The 22,837-nt window shown below is 40.4% G+C and overlaps 1 protein-coding gene across 1 annotated transcript in view; it reads right to left on the bottom strand.

Annotated features, from left to right (window-relative positions):
• NHSL1 (NHS like 1) overlaps window positions 1-2,306 on the bottom strand; it is a 168,929-nt gene extending 166,623 nt beyond the window's left edge. Inside the window, exon 1 of the mRNA XM_004368879.2 lies at window positions 2,105-2,306. Coding sequence (XP_004368936.1) covers window positions 2,105-2,306 — 202 coding nt within the window. The remainder of the gene's footprint in view (window positions 1-2,104) is intronic.
• Between the last annotated feature and the right edge of the window lie 20,531 nt (window positions 2,307-22,837).

Here is a 22,837-nt window from a genome sequence, read left to right as displayed (position 1 = left end):
ACATGGCCATTGGATATTCTTGGCACTGACTGCAAATTCTTGCTAGTCAAAACTCCAGTCCTGCATAATTTTTCCTAAAGATTTTTCCTCTTTATCTGTAACTGTTAACAAATGTCATTAGTATATTTTTCCAAAGGAAAGAATTATGTGGAATAAAGACAAACTGTTATAACACTCCTCAGAGACAATATGTCAAAGTTGGGAGCCAATTTTCTTTTGAAAGTCACATGTAAAAACAGAATATAATGCAGTGAGTTTTTATCTGTAGGCATGCTTTAGGATTGCCCCTAACTCCATATGTCAAAAATGATAATATAAACTCACACCCAATTATTTTCTAAGGACCATATAAATTTACACACTGTATTATGCCTCCATTTATCTTCATGAGGCTACTGTATTCCTATTACATTAAGTGATAAAGGGCACAATCTTTTGTACTGTTACATAAACAAGTCCTCGCTTCCCTTTACAAGTTGCCCCAGTTCCTTACAATGACTTCTTTATTTTTCACAAATCAAGTGTATAGTATTTGCTTTATTCAAACAAAACTAATACATGCAAATTCAGTCTCTCTTTCTAATGTCAATAAAAAGTATTTATAATAGAAATTGGAAAGCTATATATATGCTCATATGTATACAATCTTGAAACTTGACAGCAGTTGATTTAAAGAAAAGCAAACCCTAAAGAGTAACCTTTGCCAAAGTCCAAAGGAATCAAAACTACACCCTCTTGTAACCACAACACTACTGTATCCACCCTTCAAACATTTTTGCTTCAAACATTACAACCCAACCATTTACCCAAACCACAGCTTATTCCTGATTTAGAAAAGTGAAGTTCATGGACTTACTAAACTACACAACTCCTGCCAGAAAGTACAAATGTCTTTTCTACGCCTGACATTTATACAGTATCTGAACTAAAAACTCATCATATTTTTAAACTCAGTATCAGCTGACCACTGTTGGCCACCTTCTTGACATAATAAACAAATGATATCTTCAAAGGGCATTAACTGATCCCTCTTTTGCCACAGTTTAATAAACAAGAACAAGTGGTTTAACATACATTAGCCATGAAGGAGTCCATGGAATATATATCACGTACCCATGCGCACATATTTAACTTATTTTCACATTATTTCAGAAGGTTTGCTTCCCAAAGAGAGGGGAGAGTATGTCCCTGAAAGATTCTAGCACGGTTTCTCTTGGCAGGGGAAGAATGTGATAAACAGGGGGAAACACAATCACCAATCACACGGAATGTCTGGACTAGGTTCCTTTGTAATCCTTAAATAGTGCTCCCCTACTGAGCTTTGTCACTGCACTGGAATGGAGAAACCATTTTAGAGCGTAAGAATTCAGGCTCTACAGTAAACAGAGCTAAGAGGAAGCACTCAAATTCTCAATATAAAATAGGGGTATGTTAAGAAATACTGAAATATGTTCTTCTCTCCCAGAGGATTGGTATTTTGCTTCAGCTTGAGGAAGGCAAAACACTATAATCCCGAGAACAGAGACCAACACTGGTCTGAAAAGGAACTAGAAAGAAATCCAAAACTCCTCTGACCAAGATATCTAGGGCAAGTTCCTCCTGTGTTCCTTCTTCTCAGTGTCACCTCCTAACACCTGTTTAAGTCAAGTGTTCATGCAATTCATCAGTCTTCTTAGAAGAAAGATGCAGGAAGACTATGCATGATTCCTAAAGTTTTCTCAGTGCCCCGTTTCAGTAAAGAGCTCCAAGTCCTAACCCCACATTCTTGTAAGAGCAGAAGACTCTGTGATGGTGGCTTACCATTGAACTTCTCACGAGTTACATGGAGGTGAGGATCTGATGAGGGGAAGGAAATTGCTAAGGGTAACAGCGATTTTATCCTTCCTAGAAGGATACAAAGTCAAGCTGAACCTACTTGGGAGAGCATTTTTATTTTAGACATATAAACAAATGAATGGCACGGAATTCCAGTAGGAAAAAAAGGAAGAAAGAAGAAAAAAAGAAACTCCAATTAGGGGCAAAAATCATGACCTGAAATCAGCAATACAAACAAAGAATGTAACATAATAAACTTTTAAAAATGTTTTAAAAAAAATTGAGTCACCTTTTCTGGGTTGGGTTCTGTAAGTCCAGTTTTCATCATCAGCTTCCACCTGCTGCCCACAAATGGAGAGCTCTCCATCGCTGCGAAACAACCTCTTTGTCTGCCGGGACAAGGAGGAGAAATTTATCCAGCTCACGGCACGTGAGAGAGAGCCTGAATTTGACTTGAGTCTGAAGGAACCTGAAGAGCCTTCCTTTTTCATCTTCATTTACATCGAAATCAACTGTAGACAAAGGACAGCCCAACAAACAAAATGCTTGGTTTTCTAACTTGTCCCTGGGTCCTTTCACCGAGCCTGCTCCTTCCCACTTATTCAGACAATGTGGACAGTCAGGCACAGCACTGTGCAAAAAGGTTTCTTCTATGTCGCCCAATTAAAAAGAAAACGTAAAGGAGGGATTAAGAAAGAAACATTGTTTTTTAACCCTAGCCACATTGCAGTACCTGGTTTCTAGGTCAGGGATTGCCACAAACAAAAGATCAAAACAAAAATAAATAGAAGTACAACTTTTAAGATGCAGCAGCGTGTTGATTTCAGGAACACTTGTTAGGACTTTGCGAAGAACGGAACCAAGGCACTCCGACTCTTTGGTGTGCACCTAGCATCCAGAATGGTAATCCTACTCTTTTCCCAGGCATCTTTCCCCACCAAGGGCAAAAAGCCAGCCGTCTGCTGCAGAAGGAAGTTAATTCCTCACACTGAAGAAAAAGATTCAGCCTCAACCCAGGCACCCAGTTGAAAGTTCACCCACACAGGTTACTGGGGAGAAATCAAAGCGTTCAGCTTCGCTGGTCCCAGCACAGCGCGGAATCGTAAACAGCCCGCTAGCCCTGCTTCCCGTCTACGAAGCGCTCGGGACCCACAGGAGGACTCCACAAACAATAAAACAGGCTGCGTAGCTATTGCTTGGATTACAGAGTAGGCACTCCTGTGAAAAACGATAGGCTTTCCCGACGCTCCCGGCACCTCATTGGAGACAGAAAGCCCCGCCTCTCACAGTCAATACTTCAGTGGCAGTTCAAACTTCTGAACTCCAGCAAAGCCAGGAAAATACAAGTCTGTGCAGAATACAGATTTCGGAGGGGGGCTGGGGGGGGGGGACTTGATTATTAATTATCAGACCACATTTCTGAAAGTGGGATTTTGAGCAGGGATTTTTAATAGAGTTTATAGATATATAAACATGCAGTATTCATAAACGGATTTAGGGATGATATAATCTAAGGAAATACACCTGCAAAGAGCCAGATACTACTTCACTCCCAGCTTTCAGTGAAGGTAAAATATGCCATTTCTGCACCTGTGAAGACCTTCCCCCTCTTCCCCAGTGGCAGTCCCTGGGGGTCATTCCTCTCTATGGCTTTGAATGCTCATCCTATCACTGAGAATTATCATCTGAGAGCTGTACCAGCAACAAGTGGCTGCAGGCTCTAGCCCTTTCCCTCCCCTTCTAGGCATACCCTGAATCAAAACCAAAAACCTGTTGCCATCAAGTCAAACCCGTTGCTGTCAAGTCGATTCTGATTCATAGCGACCCTATAGGACAGAGTAGAAGTGCCCCACAGGGTTTCCAAAGAGTGGCTGGTAGATTTGAACTACTGACCTTTTGGTTAGCTGTGGAGCGCTTAACCACTGCGCCATGAGGGCTCCAGTTAACGCCTGAAAAATCAGCCACGCAAAGCCCTATGGAACACAGTGCTATGCTGACACACATGAGGTCACTAGGAGTTGGAATTGACTCGACCGCAACTAGTTTAGGAGTGTCAAAAGTCCCTGCAACTTCTCACTAAAGAGACTGGGTCGGCATCCCCTCCCCCAAAGTGTTCATTCAGAGTAAGGCTAACAAGCAACAAGTAAAGAACTAAGTCCATCTCACTTTCCTTTACTCCACATGAATCAAATATATTACAATTTTAAAATAGGATAAAAAATAAACCTCTATTAAAAAATATATAAGCAGGATTTTGCATCATACATCTACTCCAGTCCACTGAAATTTTAAGCAGAAGGCTCCACAAGCTCACCAGGACTAGAACACATGCAGAAGGAAAAAACACAGCTCCTGGGAAGTGTTCCTGGGATGGAATCCTGGGTACTGGACCGTGGGACAGGCCATACTTCCATGGGAACCACGACAGTGGACAGGCACTGGCAGTAAGAGGGTAGCTACAGAACAGTGTACAGGTGGCACAGATATGGACTCAGTTTAAAAGCTAAAAGAGTCCTCAAGAGATCATGTAGTTTAAACGCCTCAATACACTGGTGGAGAAATTCAGACCCACAGAAGGTATGTGACATACCCAATGTCACACAGAAGAGTCAGTATCAGGGACCAGGTCATCTCAGACACCCTGGGTTCAAAGCTTCACCACTTATCAGGGATGTCAGCTATGTCACCTAGCATGCGGGGCGTGTTCCAGCTATTAAGCTGGAATGATACCTCTACTTTGATCACTATTATGAGGACAAAAAATGATATGAATACGTAAAAAAGTACCCATGGCTAAATGACAAATGCAAAAATCCTATGTGTTCTGAGTCAAAGACACTTTTGAGAATCTCAAAATACAAAATATAATTTAAAAAAAAGACCATCTCCCCAGAAAATACATGAATACCCCAAATTCTGCTTGCCATTTCAGAGGCTCACAGGACCTCCCGACACACGGATCCATGGACTCCAAAGAATGAGTACAATTTTTCTCCTCCTGTTGTCTATATCCTGCCAATGCATTTTTAATTTACAAATATCCAAGCTCTGTAATAAACTCTGTGCTATTCTTTATACGCCAGAAGTTTTGCTGAACCCTTTTTCCAACCCACCTTTTTTGGAGTATGTTCACATACAATAGCATAAATAAACTGGTGTAAGTAGTAAATGGTATGTTTTCCTCCGATTCCCTGTGTCCCTTCACACATCTGGGAAAGAGCTGATGGGAACGCCTAGAGGGCTGTTTACTGCCAAGCAATGGACAACGGTAACTGGCCCATTCAGGGACTAGACTCAGGAATCACCCTCACAGTAAGTACACATCTATGCTACATTTCCTGAAACTCTGTTCCCATTCATCACAAGACCTATGGATACGTTTGCACAATAACCAATTTTCCATCTACTAATTATTCCATGTTTCTCTTATATTGGACCTTGATTATTAATATCTTCATTAATATAAAAGGTCAAATTAATTAATTACTTTTATAACTGAATGAAGATTCCTATATAGCCAAGACAGCATATAATGGTTTAAATTGGCTTTGGGGGAAATATTTAGATGTTAACTCTCCATGTTAGATTTGCACTCCAATTAGCTTAGAAAATCCTAAGTGGGCTGCTTGAAGAGCTATTTCATTCATTCAAATTACGTTTATTTAGCACCTAGGATGAACTGTGGATCCCTAGGTGGCACAAATGGTTAAGTACTCGACCACTAACCAAAATCCACCCAGAGAGAGGCACCTCAGAAGACAGGCCTGGCGCTCTGCTTCTGAAAGGTCACAGCCTTAAAAACCCTGTGGATCAGTTCTACTCTGGACACATGGGGTCACTATGGGTCAGAATCAACTCAATGGCAACTAACAACAACAACGGGATAAACCACACATTTTAATTATTTAGACTCTCAAACCAACAGCCATACAAATCTAACCATTCCAACATCAGGTAAATGACTACTTTGTGCATGCACTTCATATATATATTACAGTGAAACGTGTGAGAGCCAGAACTCGACAGGACTACCTGGTTCTTCCGGGTCTTGCAAGTTTTCTGCCCTTGACAGGGTGCAGTCTTACCTCTATTCTATCATTTGTTTTAGTGGAAAATATCTGAGTTTTCCTTGTCTAACAAGTTTCCACCCTACATGGGGCTCCAGCTTTTGCAGGTTTTACTGTATTTCTAATTTTCATAATAATCCCACAGTGGAAAAGCCCTACTTTTAGAGAAAAATTCTGTTGCTCCAAATAAATTAAGCTATCATCTTCAAGTAATGAAATGTTTTAATTTAACCATTTTTCCCATGAAAATCTACACTAGAATACACTCTTCCCCAGCCCTTTAAGCAGACAGGCTGAACAGATTTCATCGGCAGTCCTGACTGTGCAGAGATCTCCTGTCTCCCCCCTCGCTGTCAGGCTGTCACACTGAAACTTCTGCTGTCATCGCATGTGCCAATAACTGCTCCCGTCCTACCACTTTGCAACTGCTGAGCTGCAAGAATCAGGAAATCAGATAAACAAGCCTGCTTATATTATATGTTTCGGGGGAGTCAGTGAGGACTCAGAGAATGAAAAGGACAGCTTTATTAGAATAGCTTTGCCCCAGCTGCCTCTGGCCAGCGCCCTTGTCCTTTTACTTATGGGAGGAAGCACAAGGGTTGAAATGGTTGGAGGACTGACCTCTAGATAATGACCCCTCAGGTGGATCTACACCAAGTTTATCATTTATTGCCTCTTTCAAATCAAGTTCTTCACACTGAGGGTAGTGAGAACACTATCCATCACCACTGACAAAAAAAATGAGAAATCTTTACAGTATTTCCAGAATAATTTAAGTTATACATTAAAAGAAAGCTAACTATAAAAACTAGGAGGCACTGGGATATTGTCTTCTTTGGGAATTTGAGTCAAACATCCATTAATTTGCAAAGATCTATTTGTGTTTCTACTGAGAGGCAAATGCATAGATTGGAAAAATTCAGAAGGTCCTTTCCTTACTAGACCCAGAGATTCCCAAAGACACAGATTTTCATGTTTTAACATATACCAGCATCATCAAGCAGGAGTTTAGCTCAAAGGAAAATTCTTGATTTAATAAAAACTGTTAACCATGACGGGATATAGGATTAGACAAACCCCTCAACCTGGAATCCCTCTACTCACCATCTGTGTGAAATGCCAGCCAAAAGCAGGAATCCATTTCAAGGGCCACCAGCATTTTGGCCTTAAAGTTCACAAGTACTACGGATTTCATTTTCATGTGTATCTTGTTTGCCCTGACTCCACCCTGTCAAACCCACAAGGGATTACAGAGCGGAATCCCGAAGTTAGAATGAATGGAGAACAGTGCTGTATCATTAGCGTGAGTGGGCCTGGTTTGGTTGGTTGGTCGGGGATACGCAAATAGAAGGCTTATGAACAGAGACAGAGGTGGGGAGAAAAACATATATGGCAGTGAGAAGAGTTGACCCAAACTGCATCATGTTCTAAAGCTGCCCTGAGTGGGGTAGAAAGCAGTGAACTGTGCACCTTATCAGATTACCACATGAATTACTCAAACAATCCAGAGGGACCTTTAGCTTCTAGGACAGAGTACAGAAGGTTTTCCAACTGCCATCTCCTGTGAATAATTTAAAAGTAGATTTAAATGGAAATCTTTCTATGGGGTAATTTGCACACACAAATAATGAAAGCTTATCTCAGCATCTAAAAATAAATAGTATGAACCAGACAACTACAAATTAAAAAAAAATCTTATTATCCTCAGGGCCAACAGCAAGCAAACTCCCCACAGTACACTAAATCCTTCCCTTATCCACACTGCAACCCCCGAAGGAATTAAACAACTGATTGTACTCAAGAAAGAAGTCATGGTAGACAAAACACAGCTAATTACCTACTCAGAGACAGTCCTATTTTCAGGGTTCCCCTCATGTACCACTGCTTTAGTATTTAAAAGAAATAAAAGCACTGCCTTTTCATTAAGCCCTGGCTTTAGAAGTCAGCACAGGTATCTTTCAATGGAATTTACAATGTTGTTTCCTACCAATGGAAAGATGAAAAACAAATCTTTTGTACTGACGTATCAGCACAAGTCTAAATCCCACTTTTCAATGTCTTAATGTCTGAAAAGGACTCCTGAAGGGATCCAGCATCCTAAGCTTTAGCCCATTATTCCCAGGGGATCACTTGATACAGGAGCAATATGGCAGTGCATTACTATTTCAAATCCCTGAGGCCAAGCACACCGAAGGGGATAAACGCTGACATTGACAGAGACCATGGACTATCAGAGGCTTGGTAAGCAGTTTACAACCAGGAATGCCAGTATTGCACCAACTTTTACTAAGAAAAAGTCCCTATTCAAAGTATTCAGATGTGAAAAAAAAACCTGAATCTGTTGCTTTGGAGTCAATTCCAACTCACGGCAATCCCATGTGTGTCAGAGTAGAATTGTGCTCCATAGGGTTTTCTAGATTGTAATCTTTATGAAAGCAGATTGCCAGGCCTTTTCTTCCACAGAGCTGCTGGGTGAGTTAGAATAGCCAATCTTTAGGTTAGTGGTCAAGCACAAACCGTTTGCACCATGAAGGGACCTCTTATTCAGATGAGAAGGTCCCCTAAAACTGGGCATCGGCTTTGAGATTCTTCTGATATAAGAGAACAAGGATGAACTTATTCTAAGATTGAAATTTAATTCCAAATTAACAAATTTTTTTCAAAATTAAGCTCTTTTTTGTAGTTTTGACACCTCTCCTACGGCATCTCCCGGAACAGTGGTAGTTATTTTTTTTCCTACCTACTCAAGCAGTTCTTCGCAAACCTTATTATGCACACAAATCACAGGAGAGCTTATTAAAATGCACAGTCTGATTCAGGTTGGGGGTAGGGAGCCCTGGTGGCACAGTGGTTAAAGCGCTGGGCCGCTAACCAAAATGTCCACAGAAGAAAGATGTGGCAGCCTGTTTCCGTAAAGATTTACAGCCCTGGAAACCGTATGAGGCAGTTCTACTCTGTCCTGCAGGATTTCTATAAGTGAGAATCAACTCGACAGCAACAGGTATAGTACCTTACCACTACATGCTACCCATTACCATTGAGCTGATTCCAACTCACAGTGACCCTAAATGCTTGTTAAATTGCTGGTATCAGCAGTGACTCCAGTGAACCACACAAATCTTACTGGTAATGATATGAGTAAGAAGAGTTGGGTATAAAGTACCTAAAAATTTCTTAATCAGTAGCACCCTGTAGTCAAATTCAAGTACAGCTCCAAAAGGAGAGAGAGAGAGACAGAAATGGAAATAGACATATTTAGGCTTAAGGCAGCTAACCCCAGGCTATTTCACATCAGTTTGTGAGTCATCTCCAGAGATGAGATACGACCCAAATAAAGGGACTGGTTCATTTATTGATCCCCTGCTCAGATATCAGCCAGGCAGGCTGATTCAAAAGCACAAAAGATAGAGGCCGTGTACTAGAGGAGTTCAAATTTTATTGTAGGAGACAGATATACACACAGCTGCTTTTAACATAATGCAAAAAACAAAAGAAAAAGAAATAAAAGAAATAAGTAGATGTCTTTAGTCAAGCATCTGGAGGTCTAAGAGAGTTCTTCAGAATAAGAAACACTCTGAAGCTGAGTTTTCTAGTAGTTAGGGGACTTGGCCAACCATTTGCGTCCTGGTAAACAGGCTCTACAGGGTGGGAGACAAGCGTGGAAATATTATCTTGATTTGTAGTATTCACCAATTTTCGTGGCGTAAAGACTCCCACCATGGCCAATTTCAAGCTACTAACAATTTAACAACCAGTCTGCTAAAATCCTGAGAATTTAAGAATTGGCTCTCATAAGCCAGTACAAGTTGGCCCGAGAACACCACTGAATTTCGACTAACATGATAATTTGGTAAAACCAACAATTTGCTAGAAAAATAGCCCATCATCACTTTTTTTTACTTTAAGTAATGGGGCCAGGAGAGAAACCTATTATTAGTAATGAGGAAAGCAAGAAACCTGTAAACATTATCATTTGGTCAATATGGAAAAGAAGTCTTGGCAGATGTTATTAAATTAAGGATTTTTTGATGAGGAAATTATCCTGGTTTATCCAGGTGAAGGAAGACTCATTAACAACCTGCGATATGCAGATGACACACTCCTGCTTGCTGTAAGTGAAGAGGACTTGAAGCACTTACTGACGAAAATCAGACTTCGGTCTTCAGTACAGATTAACCCTTAGCATAAAGAAAACAAAAATCCTCACAACTGGACCAAGAAGCAACATCGTGATAAACAGAGAAAATACTGAAGATGTCAAGGATTTCATTTTTCTTGGGTTCACAATCAACACTCGTGGAAGCAGCAGTCAAGAAATCAAATGATGTATTGGACTGGGCAAATCTGCTGCAGAAGACCACTTTAATAAAGTGTTAAAGAGCAAAGATGTCACCGTGAGAACTAAGGTGCACCTGACCCAAGCCACAGTATTTTCAATAGCCTCATACGCATGTGGAAGTTGGACAATGAATAAGGAAGACTGAAGAAGAATAAATGCCTTTGAATTATGGTGTTGACAAAGAATATTGACTACACCATAGACTGCCAGAAAAACAAACAAATCTGTCTTGGAAGAAGCACAGCCAGAATGCTCATTAGAAGTGAGGATGGAGAGACTTCATCTCACATACATTGGACAAGTTATCAGGAGGGGCCACTCCCTGGAGAAGGACATCATGCTTGGTAAAATAGAGGGTCAGGGAAACGGAAGACCTCAATGAGATAGACTGACACAGTGGCTGCAACAATGGCCTCAAACATAGCAATTATTGTAACGATGGTGCAGGACCAGCCAGCGTTGAGTTCTGTTGTACACGGGGTTGCTATGAGTTGGAACCAACTCAACAGCACCTAACAACAACAACATCTGGGCGAGCCCTAAATGCAATCCCATGTTTTTGTTTTTAAACATCTTACTGTGTTTTCTTTGAAAGTTTGCACAACAAATTAGGTTCCCGTTTGACAATTCCTACACAAATTGTTCAGTGTCATTAGTTACATTTTTCACAATGTGTCAACAGTCTCTTTAATTGTGTTCTGGTTGTTTTGTTTCCAGTACTTAAATTTCTCTGCCTCTTTATTTTATCTTCTCATCTTTGCTTCAGAGTAATTGTTGACCTTTTGGTCTCATATAGATTTTTTTTTAATGGAGCACTGTACTCACGGATAATATTCTTTATTTTGTGTGCCAATCTGTTATTTCGATAAAAGGTAACCTCAGGGGATAGTTTCAGTTCAAGGTTTAAACAGTATCTCAGGGCAACAGTCTCGAATGGTCCAGTAAGTCAGGACTTTTTAAGAATCTGAGTTCTCTTCTGTGCTTTTCTCTCAGTCTATCAGGATCCATTTATTATGGCCCTGATCAGAACGGTTGATAGTGTTAGCGGGCACCATCTAGTTCTTCTGGTCTCAGGGTAGATGACGCCACGGCTCCTGTAGGCAGTTAGTTCTGTAGACTAGTTTCTATCACATGAGTTTTTTATAAGGAAGAGGCAGGGGGAGATTTCAGACAGAAGAGGTAAAGGCAATGTGACCACCAGAGGCAGAGATTAAAGTTATGCAGCCACAAACCAAGGAATACCAGCAGCCACCAAAAGCTGGAACAGGCAAGGAACAGAATCTCCCCTAGAGTCTCTGGACGAGTGCAGCCCTGCCAACATCTTAATTTCAAACTTCCAGCCTCCAGAACTGTGAGAGAATAAATTTCTGCTGTTTTAAGTCACCAAGTTGGTGGTAACTTTTTACAGCAGCCATAGTAAACTAATACAGGGGGACTACAAAAGGAGTTTGCAGACCCAGTATATCTTTAAACATTTCTGTTTATTTTGTAAGAATTCTTCTGAGTTTTTTTTTTTTTTTGCAATATTTTACTTTCCAAATTTCTAATTCATTTCCAGCCAATTATTCTGTTATTTATAAAAGCACAGCTGGGAAAACTTGACCTTATAGAGGATTAGTTGAAGCAACCTAAATTCCCCAAATCGGCAATTTATAGAAATATTTCATAGAAAAAAATTAATAAGGATCTGGAAATATATATATACTAAGTGTTCTGAGTAGTTAACAATGGATTGGTGGCTTACAGTGTGACCTTATGCTCTCATATCCTGAATTTTTTATACTGTCATATAAGCATGCACTGTTTTCATAATAAGAAAAAAAAAACTTAAAGATTGGAAAAGAGTTACTTTTTTTCAAACTAAAATAGCATGAATTTGAAGAGCAGTTTTTAAATTATTGAGATTATGTAGATGGGATACAATAAACAATCTCCAATTATTTCAGAGAATTCTATCTCCTCGAACCTAAATACAAGATATGAACATACAATGTCTGAAGGTCAGTTAATCTAATCCTGACTTGGCTGACGGTAGCTCTTCTCCAAATTAGCTGACCAACCGTCTCGGTGTGCCCGGGACTAAGGCGTTCTCTGGACATGAAACTTCACCTTTAAAATGGGGCAGTCCTAGGCTCACCAGGATGGTTGGTCACCCTAGCTCCAGAATCTTGTCAACCCCTTCCTGGGATCAGCATGCAAACCCAGGCTTATCTTTCTCATGGCAATGGCACCAGGAACACAAACTCAACTGTACACGCCTCATCAAGACCGCTAACCTTCCATTGGCCAAAGCAAGTCATATGACCAGGCCCAACACCAGTGGAACATGCAAACACATTCTACTCATCCATTGTACAAAGAGTAGAGAGTAGATATTTCTGAATCTCATCTAGCATAAGCACCTGCTGGGCAAGTTACTTAAGGCTGAAGAATTCTAAGACACCATCCTTGACCTCAGGAATTAGACTGTGTTAAGTACCCCTACTATGGGTTCCCAGAGCACCCCATGCTGAGAGATGCTGCACTTATTCTATTGCATTTGAAATCATGCATTTCCCAATCAAGGCTGGAAACTGCCCAGGAGAGAGAGAACTAATTCTTCTGTCACTGTATGCATGGTACCTGGCATATCCTCCAGTTCCCAGTTGCTGTCCCGTTGACCCCAACACATGACAGCCCATGTGTGTCAGTGTGCTCCACAGCGTTCCAATGGCTGGCTTTTGGGAAGTAGATTGCTAGGCCTTTCTTCTGAGGCACCTCTGGGTAGACATTAACCACAAACCTTTTGGTTAGCAGCCAAGCACATTAACTGTTTTGTACCACCCAGGGACTCTACCTGGCACACAGTGCACATTAAAGCAATGTTTGTTACTGAACTGATTAAGTATATGTTCCTCATCATCCTGCTCAACTCTCTCTTGATAAACGTACTCTAGTTTCTTTACTGGACTTTCTTTGATATTCTCTCTCACAAAATGTAGGATTAGACACAGGGGTCAGCAAACTTTTCAGTAATGGGCCAGATAGTAAATATTTTAGGCTTCACCAGCTCTGTAGCCTCTGTTGCAATGACTCAACTCTGCTGCTGAAGCACAAAAGCAGCCACAGACAATACATAAACAAATGAGTGGCTGGGTTCCAATAAACCTTTATTTACAAGAGCAGGCAGCAGACTATATTCAGCCCATGTGCTATAGCTGGCCAACTCCTGGATTAGAAAAAGGTGGACAGATGGCCCTGAGAGTTGTGTGGATCACACCAACCCTGAAAGTTCAAACCAGTGTCTCCCAAAATGTGTTCCTTAGGACACCTGTATCAGAATCACCTTGGATTGGTCTGTGGGAGTTAGGGGACCAGGAGGGCTTGCTAAGAAATCATACTCCTGGATCTTATTTAGTACTCCTGGATCCTATTCAGTACACTCCTGATGATTAAAAATGGACCTCTGTGCATTAGCCCTAGGCTGTTTACTTCTTAATAGCAAGCTGAGACCGGTTAGCCCAAAAAAGCCCACCAGCGCCAAGCTCAAATTTGTACACATCCAACTGTTTTAAAATTAGCCCAGATATGCAAATTTTTAGCCACTTACAGCCTGCCTGTTTTATACACCCCATGAAACTGCACCCAACATCTGCAAGTCATATTACTGTTAGGTGCCGTCAAGTCAATTCCAACTCATGGTGGCCCCATGGAACAGAGTAGAACTGCCCCGTGGGGATTTCTAGGCTGTAATCTTTATAGAAGCAGATCGACAGGTCTTTCTCCCATGGAGCCACTGGGTGGGTTTGAACCACCATCCTTTTGGCTAGCAGCCAAGCACTTAATCATTGTGCTGCCAGGGCTGCTAGCCATAGATAAAATCCTGTAATTTTAAGGACCCTAATGTGCTACTGGAGCCCTGGTGGAGCAATGGTTAAGAGCTTGGCTGCTAACCAAAAGGTGGGCAGTTCGAATCCACCAGCTGCTCCGTGGAAACCCTATGGGGCAGTTCTACTTTGTCCTATAAGGCCACTATGAGTCAGAATCAAGTTGATGGCAACGGGATTTTTTTTTTTTTTTAAGGTGCTATAAGGAGCCCTGGTGTCACAGTGGTCACATGCTCGGCTGCTAACCAAAAGGTCAGTGGTTTGAACCCACCAGCGGCTCTGTGGGAGAAAGACGTGGCAGTCTGTTTCTGTAAAGATTAAGCCAAAACCTAATCCATTACCGTCAAGTCAATTCTGACTCATGGCGACCCTACAAGAGAGAGCAGAACTGCCCCATAGGGTTTCCAAGGCTGTAATCTCTACAGAAGAAGCCCTGGTGGTGTACTGGTTAAGCACTAGGCTGCTAACTGAAAGGTCAGCAGTTTGAACCCACTAGCCACTCCACAGGTGAAAGATGTGACAGTTTGCTTTCATAAAGATAGGGTCGCTGAGTCAGAATGGACTCGATGGCAACAGGTTTGGTTTTTTTGGAAGGTACTGCTAAGAAGCCCTGGTGGCACAATGGTTTCTTAACTGCTAAGGAAAGGTCAGCAGTTCGAACCTACCCAGCAGTTCCGTAGAAGAAAACACCTGGTGATCTACTGCTGTAAAGATTACAGCCTAGGAAACCCTATGCGGCAGTTCTACTCTGTCCTGTAGGGTAGTTATGAGCTGTAACTGACTCGATGGCAAACAACGACAACAAGGTGCTGTTGCCTTCAGAGCTCTCTGATCCAGAGACTCCCTGCTTTGCTGCAGGGGGACCTCACTTAAGGTGCACTATAAGCTGCCCCCTCCACCTATCTCTTTCTGTGTTGTTCATTCCTCTTCCCCTTCTGGTGGCTCCTTGATCTGCTTGCCTCTTGCAGACCTCCTGCTGTGGTGGACCACATCTCCCTCCACGCCCACCCCAAGTTCATGGGCCCCAATAAACAGCATGTTGTGCAATGCTACTATCTTGTGGTCATACCTCTTTTCTGGATCAGCCTCAAATTCTCTCAAACTCACTACAACCTCTAGAGAGGAACTTGGGAATCCACATTTAAACAAGCTTCTAAGATGAGTCTTAGGTACATGAAAGTTTGAAAATCAGTAGTTTCAACACCGTTACACTACAATTTCAAGTAAATATGCAGGGTTGAAATCTGTACTCAAAATTTTACTGAAAATGCACAAACATTATACCACTAAAGACGTATAGATATAATGCCAAATGAATAAAGAATAGACTAGAGTGAAACACAGAAAAATATTATCAGTGGCTATTACAAGCAAGAAATAGTATAACAGGCTATTTAATTTTTATATTTTAGCTTTTCTATTTTTCCATAATTTAGATGCTATACATACACTATGAATTTCTAATCATCTAATTGTTCATTTGAATCCTGAAATATTTTAAAATAAAGTAGAGAAATCAACATAGATTTAATAGCTAACATTTTGCCATATTTATTCAGTTTTTTAAAAACTAAAATGTTATAAATTTCCCTCCATTTCCCCAGCCCCCCAGTGGTAACCATTGTTCTAACTTTCACGCATATCATTCCCAAACATATTTCTCACACTTTTTCTCCATACCTGTATGTTCATTAACAAGGTACAGTGCTGTTTTGTGTGTTAAAGTTATATAAATGGTATTATATTATCCAAATTCTAAAAATCATTTTTATAAAATATTTAATATTAAAAACTTTTCCATTCACTCTACAACTAAAGGGATCATGGATTTGGCACTCTCATATACCAATTCACCAGATCCTTTTCCTACAACTTTGCTTGGGTAATTAAAGAAACATTTCACGGAAGGATATGCCTAAAAATTGATCTCTAACTTTCCATTCTGAGTGTGCAAATTTGCTTAAAGTCATGGCCTTCTGTGTTGCTTCCACATACTGTGTCTCTTAAAATTTCATTCATTGCTAAAAGGTGTTTTCTTAAATTCCTTAAGAAAAAAATGTTAACAAATATAAGCCTTCTGGAACACATGAAAACATAAGCAGAATATAAAGAGGTTTTACCTTTATATGTTTTTCTCTTCTGCTCAACAATTGTTACAGTCATATACACTGCTAACTGTCTCCAGAAAATCATTAAGATCTCCAAGTAAAAGGGTCATTTAGAGAAAGGAAATCTAATTTCACGATGACTACTTCAGTTGCCCCCGTACAATTACATATGTCAGAATCTTAAAGTAATACACTCATTTGCTAAGAAGAAATTTAGAAATCAAAAAGGCCTAAAGAATACTTAAAGACAGAAATTTTTGGTTGAAACATTTGTTTCCCAGGGTAAAAAATAGGTATGTTTAATGAAGAGAACTTTTCTTTCCATAATATGCCACTTCAAGACAGGACATCAAAAAGAACTTCAAAGAAGGATAAAGTATTTCTACAAAATAAACACCAGCCCCTTTCCACGGATGGCTGACTAGAGTGGGTTGAAGGCATTAGTTATAGAAAGTCCTGTTCCTAATCACTCTCCTCACCAGTCCAGCCACTCTGTCATCTCCCTTAAACACAGTGGGATGTGTTTAAGGGAGGACTATGACAATGCTGCCTCAAAATGCACCCAAGTGAGCAAGGCACCACAGAGCCTCATAGCTGTCCCCACCCCTGTTCTCATTTCTATGCTTAAATTCCTGTACACCAAAGATATCATGGACTTTATTTCTTAGAGTTGTTACGAAAATTAAATGAGAAAATACTAACTCAATAACTAGTAGGTTATTTTCATCTGAAGTCGTAAAGAGGCAGCAGTTGACCTAATAGGCTGTGAAGTAAATGCGGTGGTGGACAAACTGGCATTACTGGCTAGGGCAAGGAGTAAATCGAAAACCAAACCCGTTGCTGTCGAGTGGATTCCAACTCATAGCAACCCTGTAGGACACAGTACAACTGCCCCATAGGGTTTCCAAGGAGCGCCTGGTGGATTTGAACTGCCAGCCTTTTGGTTAGCAGCTGTAGCTCTTAACCACTACGCCACCAGGGTTTCCAGGGCAAGGAGTAGGTGACTAAAATTCCACATGACATCTATAGGGAAGGGATGAGGGAGGTGGAATGGAGAGTTAAGATTTCTGTTAGGGAAATATTTCAGATGGGAGATTGTGGGGTTTACATTAAACTTTAACCCAAAGAATTTGGTCTTTGTCCTCAGTTCCTGGAGATAATCTCAAAAATGAAAAAATGGAAAAAAAAAAAAAAAAAAAAAAAAAAACCTTGGAACTTAAGGGTCATCAATAAGGACTTCAGACCACACCAAATTAACAGGTTAGGTGAGGTAATGAGGTGACTGGGTTGGGGCCTGGCTAGGCCATTAATATAATATAACATCATATAATACCTCATGATCACCTTATGATATCAACTTACCTCATGGAAGAGGGACTGGTCAAGCCAGAAAGATCACCTCATGATATCAGCCAACCTTCAGGGGAGAGGGCCTGAAATTTTCATTACATAATGAGACTCCCAATAAAAGCTCTGGACACTGATGAAGCTCCATGGGCTTCCTGGTTGATGAAAGACATCGCTGCACATGGGAGGTAGCACATCCCTTAGGACATGGAACCCTCCCAGACCTCATCCTATGTGACTCTTCTTTATGCTGATCCTGAATAGCATCCTTTATGACAAAGCTATAACTGTAAGTATAGCACTCTCCATGAGTTCTGTGAGTCGTTCAGCACATTTTCAAACCTGAGGAAACAGTGGAGCCAGCAGGTCAGAGGTAAAAGGGATGAAGACGCCTTAACAGGTTGGCATCCTGAAGAGGTAAAGGGAAACCTCTAAATCTGTAGTGAGTGGGTCAGAAGTGAGGGGAGCTTCTGGGGTACCCCCAAACTTGAAGCTGGCATCTACCTATGTGGTAGCCGGGACAGTGTCCTTTTAACTTTTGAAATCTGACCTAGCTCCAGGTGGCTAGGGTCAGAGAGAGAAATGCTGCATGGACAGCTGGCGTCAGAGAAATGAAAAAAATAGGGATGTGATTTATGCTGATCGTTGTCATCACTGAGCTATTTCACTCACACCAGAATTGTGAGGAAAAGAACTGAGAGCCCAAGTCTCACCTTTGTAAAGACAGAATTCTCAAGTAACTGCACGGTGTCATTTTGCCTAGTTGTCAGACACACGTTTCTTCCCAAAATGATGTAAGACAATGAATAGCTCAAAGAAAAGTGTAAAATTCTGACAAACTAACAGAAATTACTAGAAAAATAGCACAGGTGTAGCTACCTTACCTCGTAAGTAATGTCAGTTGTTTAAAATAGCTCAAAATAAATAAACAGAAAATTTCCAATTCGCCCCACCTACACACACACAGACACATGTATGCACGCTCAAAATGTTCTAGGCATTTTCTGAAGTTTGATTTACTGATAATTTTTTAGAAAAAAAATGAACAAGGAAGGAAAGTACCAGTTGCTATATTAAATACACATTATTGATATAGTTAAGAAAATGCTGAGGTAAAAGTAGGTTACATTTTAAAATATGAAAAAAAAAAGTTAATGGTGTCAACCCTTTATTTATCACACAGTGTAACACTGGTTATTTAGCACATAGAAAATTACAGCAAGGTATAGTTAGAATTTGGTATCAGGTCAAATTATGTCACTTAAGAATTTATAAATTAAGAATTAATGTGTAAGTATATATGCTCAGCCATTTCCAGAAAAGATTCCCTCTACAAAATAAAATTACACAGATGTCTGAGAAAATATCAAAATCTAATTCAGGTAACGAGGGTATATGTTGTTACGGTTGTCGGGTGCCAGGGGGTCAATTCTGATTCATAGCAACCCTATGTAAAACAAAACAAAACACTGCCAGGTCATGAGTCATCCTCAACAATAGTTGCTATGTTTGAGCCCATTATTGCAGCCACTGTGTCAATTCCTCTCATTGAGGGTCTTCCTCTTTTTCTCTGATCCTCTACTTTACCAAGCATGATGTCCTTCTCCAGGTACTGACCCCTTTTGATAACATGTCCAAAGTATGTGAGATGAAGTCATCCCATCCTCTCTTCTAAGGAGCGTTCTGGCTGTACTTCTTCCAAGACAGATATGTTTGTTCTTTTGGCAGTCCACGGTATGGTCAATATTCTTCAACAATGCAAAGGCATCAACTCTTCTTCTGTCTTCCTTATTCATTGTCCAGCTTTTGTGTGCATATAAGGTGACAGAAAATACCATAGCTTAGGTCAGGCGCACCTTTGTCCTCAAAGTGACATCTTTAAAAGACATTTTAAAGAGGTCTTTTACAGCAGATTTGCCTAATGCAATATGTCATTTGATTTCTTGACTGCTGCTTTCATGGGCGTTGATTGTGCATCTAAGTAACATGAAATCCTTGACAACTTCAATACTTTCTCCGTTTACCATGATGTTGCTTATTGGTCCAGTTGTGAGGATTTCTGTCTTCTTGATGTCGAGGTGTACTCCATACTGAAGGATGTGGTCTTTGATATTCATCAGAAAATGCTTCAAGTCCCCTTTGCTTTCAGCAAGTAAAGTTGTGTCATCTGCATGTTGCAGGTTGTTAATGAGTCTTCCTCCAAACCTGATGCAGCATTCTTCTTCATGTAGTCCAGTTTATCACATTATTTGCTCAGCATACAGGTTGAATAAGTATGGTGAAAGGATACAACCCTGATGCACACCTTTCCTGATTTTAAACTACTCAGTATCCCCTTGCACTGTTGGAACGACTGCCTCTTGGTCTATGTACAAGTTCTGCATAAGCATAATTAAGTATTCTAGTATTCCCATTCTGCGCAATGTAATCCATAATTTGTTATGATCCACATAGTCAAATGCCTTGCATAGTCAATAAAAGACAGGTAAACATCTTTTTGGTATTCTCTGTTTTCAGCCAAGATCCATCTGACAGCAGCAGTGATATTCCTCATTCCACGTCCTCTTCTGGATCTGGCTTGAATTTCTGGCAGTTCCCTGTTGATAAACCGCTGCAACAATTTTTTAATTATCTGCAGCAGAATTTTACTTCTGTGTTAATATTAATGATATTATTTGATAATTTCCGTATTCCACTGGATCACCTTTCTTTGGAATGGGCACAAATATAGATCTCTTCCAGTTGGCTAGCCAGGTAGCTATCTTGCTATCTTTTCTTCACATAGATGAGTAAGCGCCTCCAGCATTTCATCCGTTTGTTGAAACATCTCAATTAGTATTCCGTCAATTCCTGAAGGCTTGTTTTTCACCAATGCCTTCAGTGCAGCTTGGACTTCTTCCTTCAAAACCATTGGTTCTTGATTATATGCTACCTCTTGAAATGGCTGAACGTCAGCCAATTTCTTTTTGGTACAGTGACTCTGCATTCCTTCCATCTTCTTTTAATAATTCCTGCATCATTTAATATTTTCCCCCATAGAATCCTTCAATATTGCAACTCAAGGCTTGATTTTTTTTTTCTTCCAGTTCTTTCAGCTTGAGAAATTCTAGTATGTTCTTCCCTCTCAATTTTCTAACTCCAGTCTTTGCACATTTTATTATAATACTTTACTTTGTCTTCTCTAGCTGTCCTTTGAAATCTTCTGTTCAACTCTTTTACTTCATCATTTCTTCCATTTGCTTTAGTTACTCTACATTCAAGAGCAAGTTTCAGAGTCTCTTCTGACATTCATTTTGGTCTTTTCTTTTTCTCCTGTCTTTTGTGTGTGTGTGTGTGTGCTTTAAATGAGAGTTTATCGTTCAAGTTAGTTTCTCATAAAAAATTTATACACACACTGCTAAATGACCCTAACTGCTCTCCCCAAACTGTAATAGCACACTTCTCCTTTCCACCCCAGATTTCCCATGTCCATTCAACCAGCCCCTGTCCCTTTCTGCCTTCTCATCTTGCCTCTGGACAGGAACTGTCCATTTAGACTCATGTATCTACTTGAGCTAAGAAGCACTCTTTTCACAAGTATCATCTTATGTCTTATAGTCCAGTCTAATCTTTATCTGAAGAATTGGCTTTGGGAATGGTTTTAGTTTTGGGCTAACAGTCTATGGGCCATGTCTTCCAGGGTCCCTCCAGTCTCGGTCAGACCATTAAGTCTGGTCTTTTTACTAGAATTTGAGTTCTGCACCCCACCTTTCTCCTGCTCCATCAGGGACTCTCTGTTGTGTTCCCTGTCAAAGCGGTCATTGGTGGTAGCTGGGCACCATCTAGTTCTTCTGGTCTCAGGCTGATGGAGTCTCTGGTTTATGTGGCCCTTCTGTCTCTTGGGCTAATATTTTCCTTGTGTCTTTGGTGTTCTTCATGCTCCTTTGCTCCAGGTGGGTTGGGACCAATTGATGTGTCTTAGATGGCTGCTCACTAGCTTTTAAGACCCCAGACGCCACTCACCAAAGTGGGATGGAGAACCTTTTCTTATTAAACTTTGTTATGCCAATTGACCTAGATGTCCCCTGCAAACATGGTCCCCGGACCCCCGCCCCTGCTACCCTGGTCCCTCAAAGTGTTTGGTTGTATTCAGGAAACTTCTTAGCTTTTGGTTTAGTCCAGTTGTGCTGACTTCCCCTGCAGCGTATGTTGTCCTTCCCTTCACCTAAGATAATTCTTGTCTACTATCTAGTTAGTGAATACCCGTCTTCCTCCCTCCCCACCCTCGTAACATCAAAGAATGTTTTCTTCTGTGTTTAAACCTTTTCTTGAGTTCTTATAACAGTGGTCTTATACAACATTTGTCCTTATGTGACTTACTAATTTCACTCAGCATAATGCCTTCCAGATTCATCCATGTTATCAGATGTTTCACGGATTCATCATTGTTCTTTATCATTGCGTACTATTCCACTGTGTGAACATATCATAATGTTTATCCATTCATCCATTGATGGGCACCTAGGTTGTTTCCATTTTTTTTGCTATTGTGAACATGGGTGTGCATATATCTATTCATGTGACAGCTCTTATTTCTCTAGAATATATTCCAAGGAGCGGGATTGCTGGATCATATGGTCCTTCTATTTCTAGCTTTTTAAGAAAGTGCCAAATCGATTTCTGAAGTGGTTGTACCATTTTACATTCCCACCAACAGTGTCTAAGTGTTTCAGTCTCTTCACAACCTCTCTAACATTTATTATTTTGTGTTTTTTGGATTAATGTTAGCCTTGTTGGGGTAAGATGGTATTTCATTGTAGTTTTGATTTGCACTTCTCTAACGTCTAACGATCGTGAGCATTTCCTCATGTATCTGTTAGCCACCTGAATGTCTTCTTTGGTGAAGTGCCTGTTCATATCCTTTGCCCATTTTTTATTTTTTTTGCCTTTTTGTTGTTGAAGTTTTACAGTATCTTGTAGATTTTAGAGATTAGACCCTGATCGGATTTGTTGTAGCCAAAACTTTTTTCCAGTGTGTAGGTTGTATTTTCACTCTTTTGGTGAAGTCTTTTGATGAGCATAAGTGTTTGATTTTTAGGAGCTCCCAATTATCTAGTATCTCTTTTTCTTTCCTGTCTTTTTAATGACCTTTTGCTTTCTTCATTTATGATGTTCTTCATGTCATTTCACAACTTATCTCATATTCGGTCATTAGTGTTCATTGTGTCAAATCTATTCTTGAGAAGGTCTCCAAATTCAGGTGGAATATACTCAAGGTCATATTTTGGCTTATGTGGACTTGCTGTAATTTTCTTC

The sequence above is a fragment of the Trichechus manatus genome, unplaced genomic scaffold (genome assembly GCF_000243295.1).
Source record: "Trichechus manatus latirostris isolate Lorelei unplaced genomic scaffold, TriManLat1.0 scaffold00002, whole genome shotgun sequence".
NCBI classification, from domain to species: domain Eukaryota; kingdom Metazoa; phylum Chordata; class Mammalia; order Sirenia; family Trichechidae; genus Trichechus; species Trichechus manatus.
Note: the sequence above shows the minus strand (reverse complement) of the source record. Positions and strands in the feature narration are given on the sequence as shown.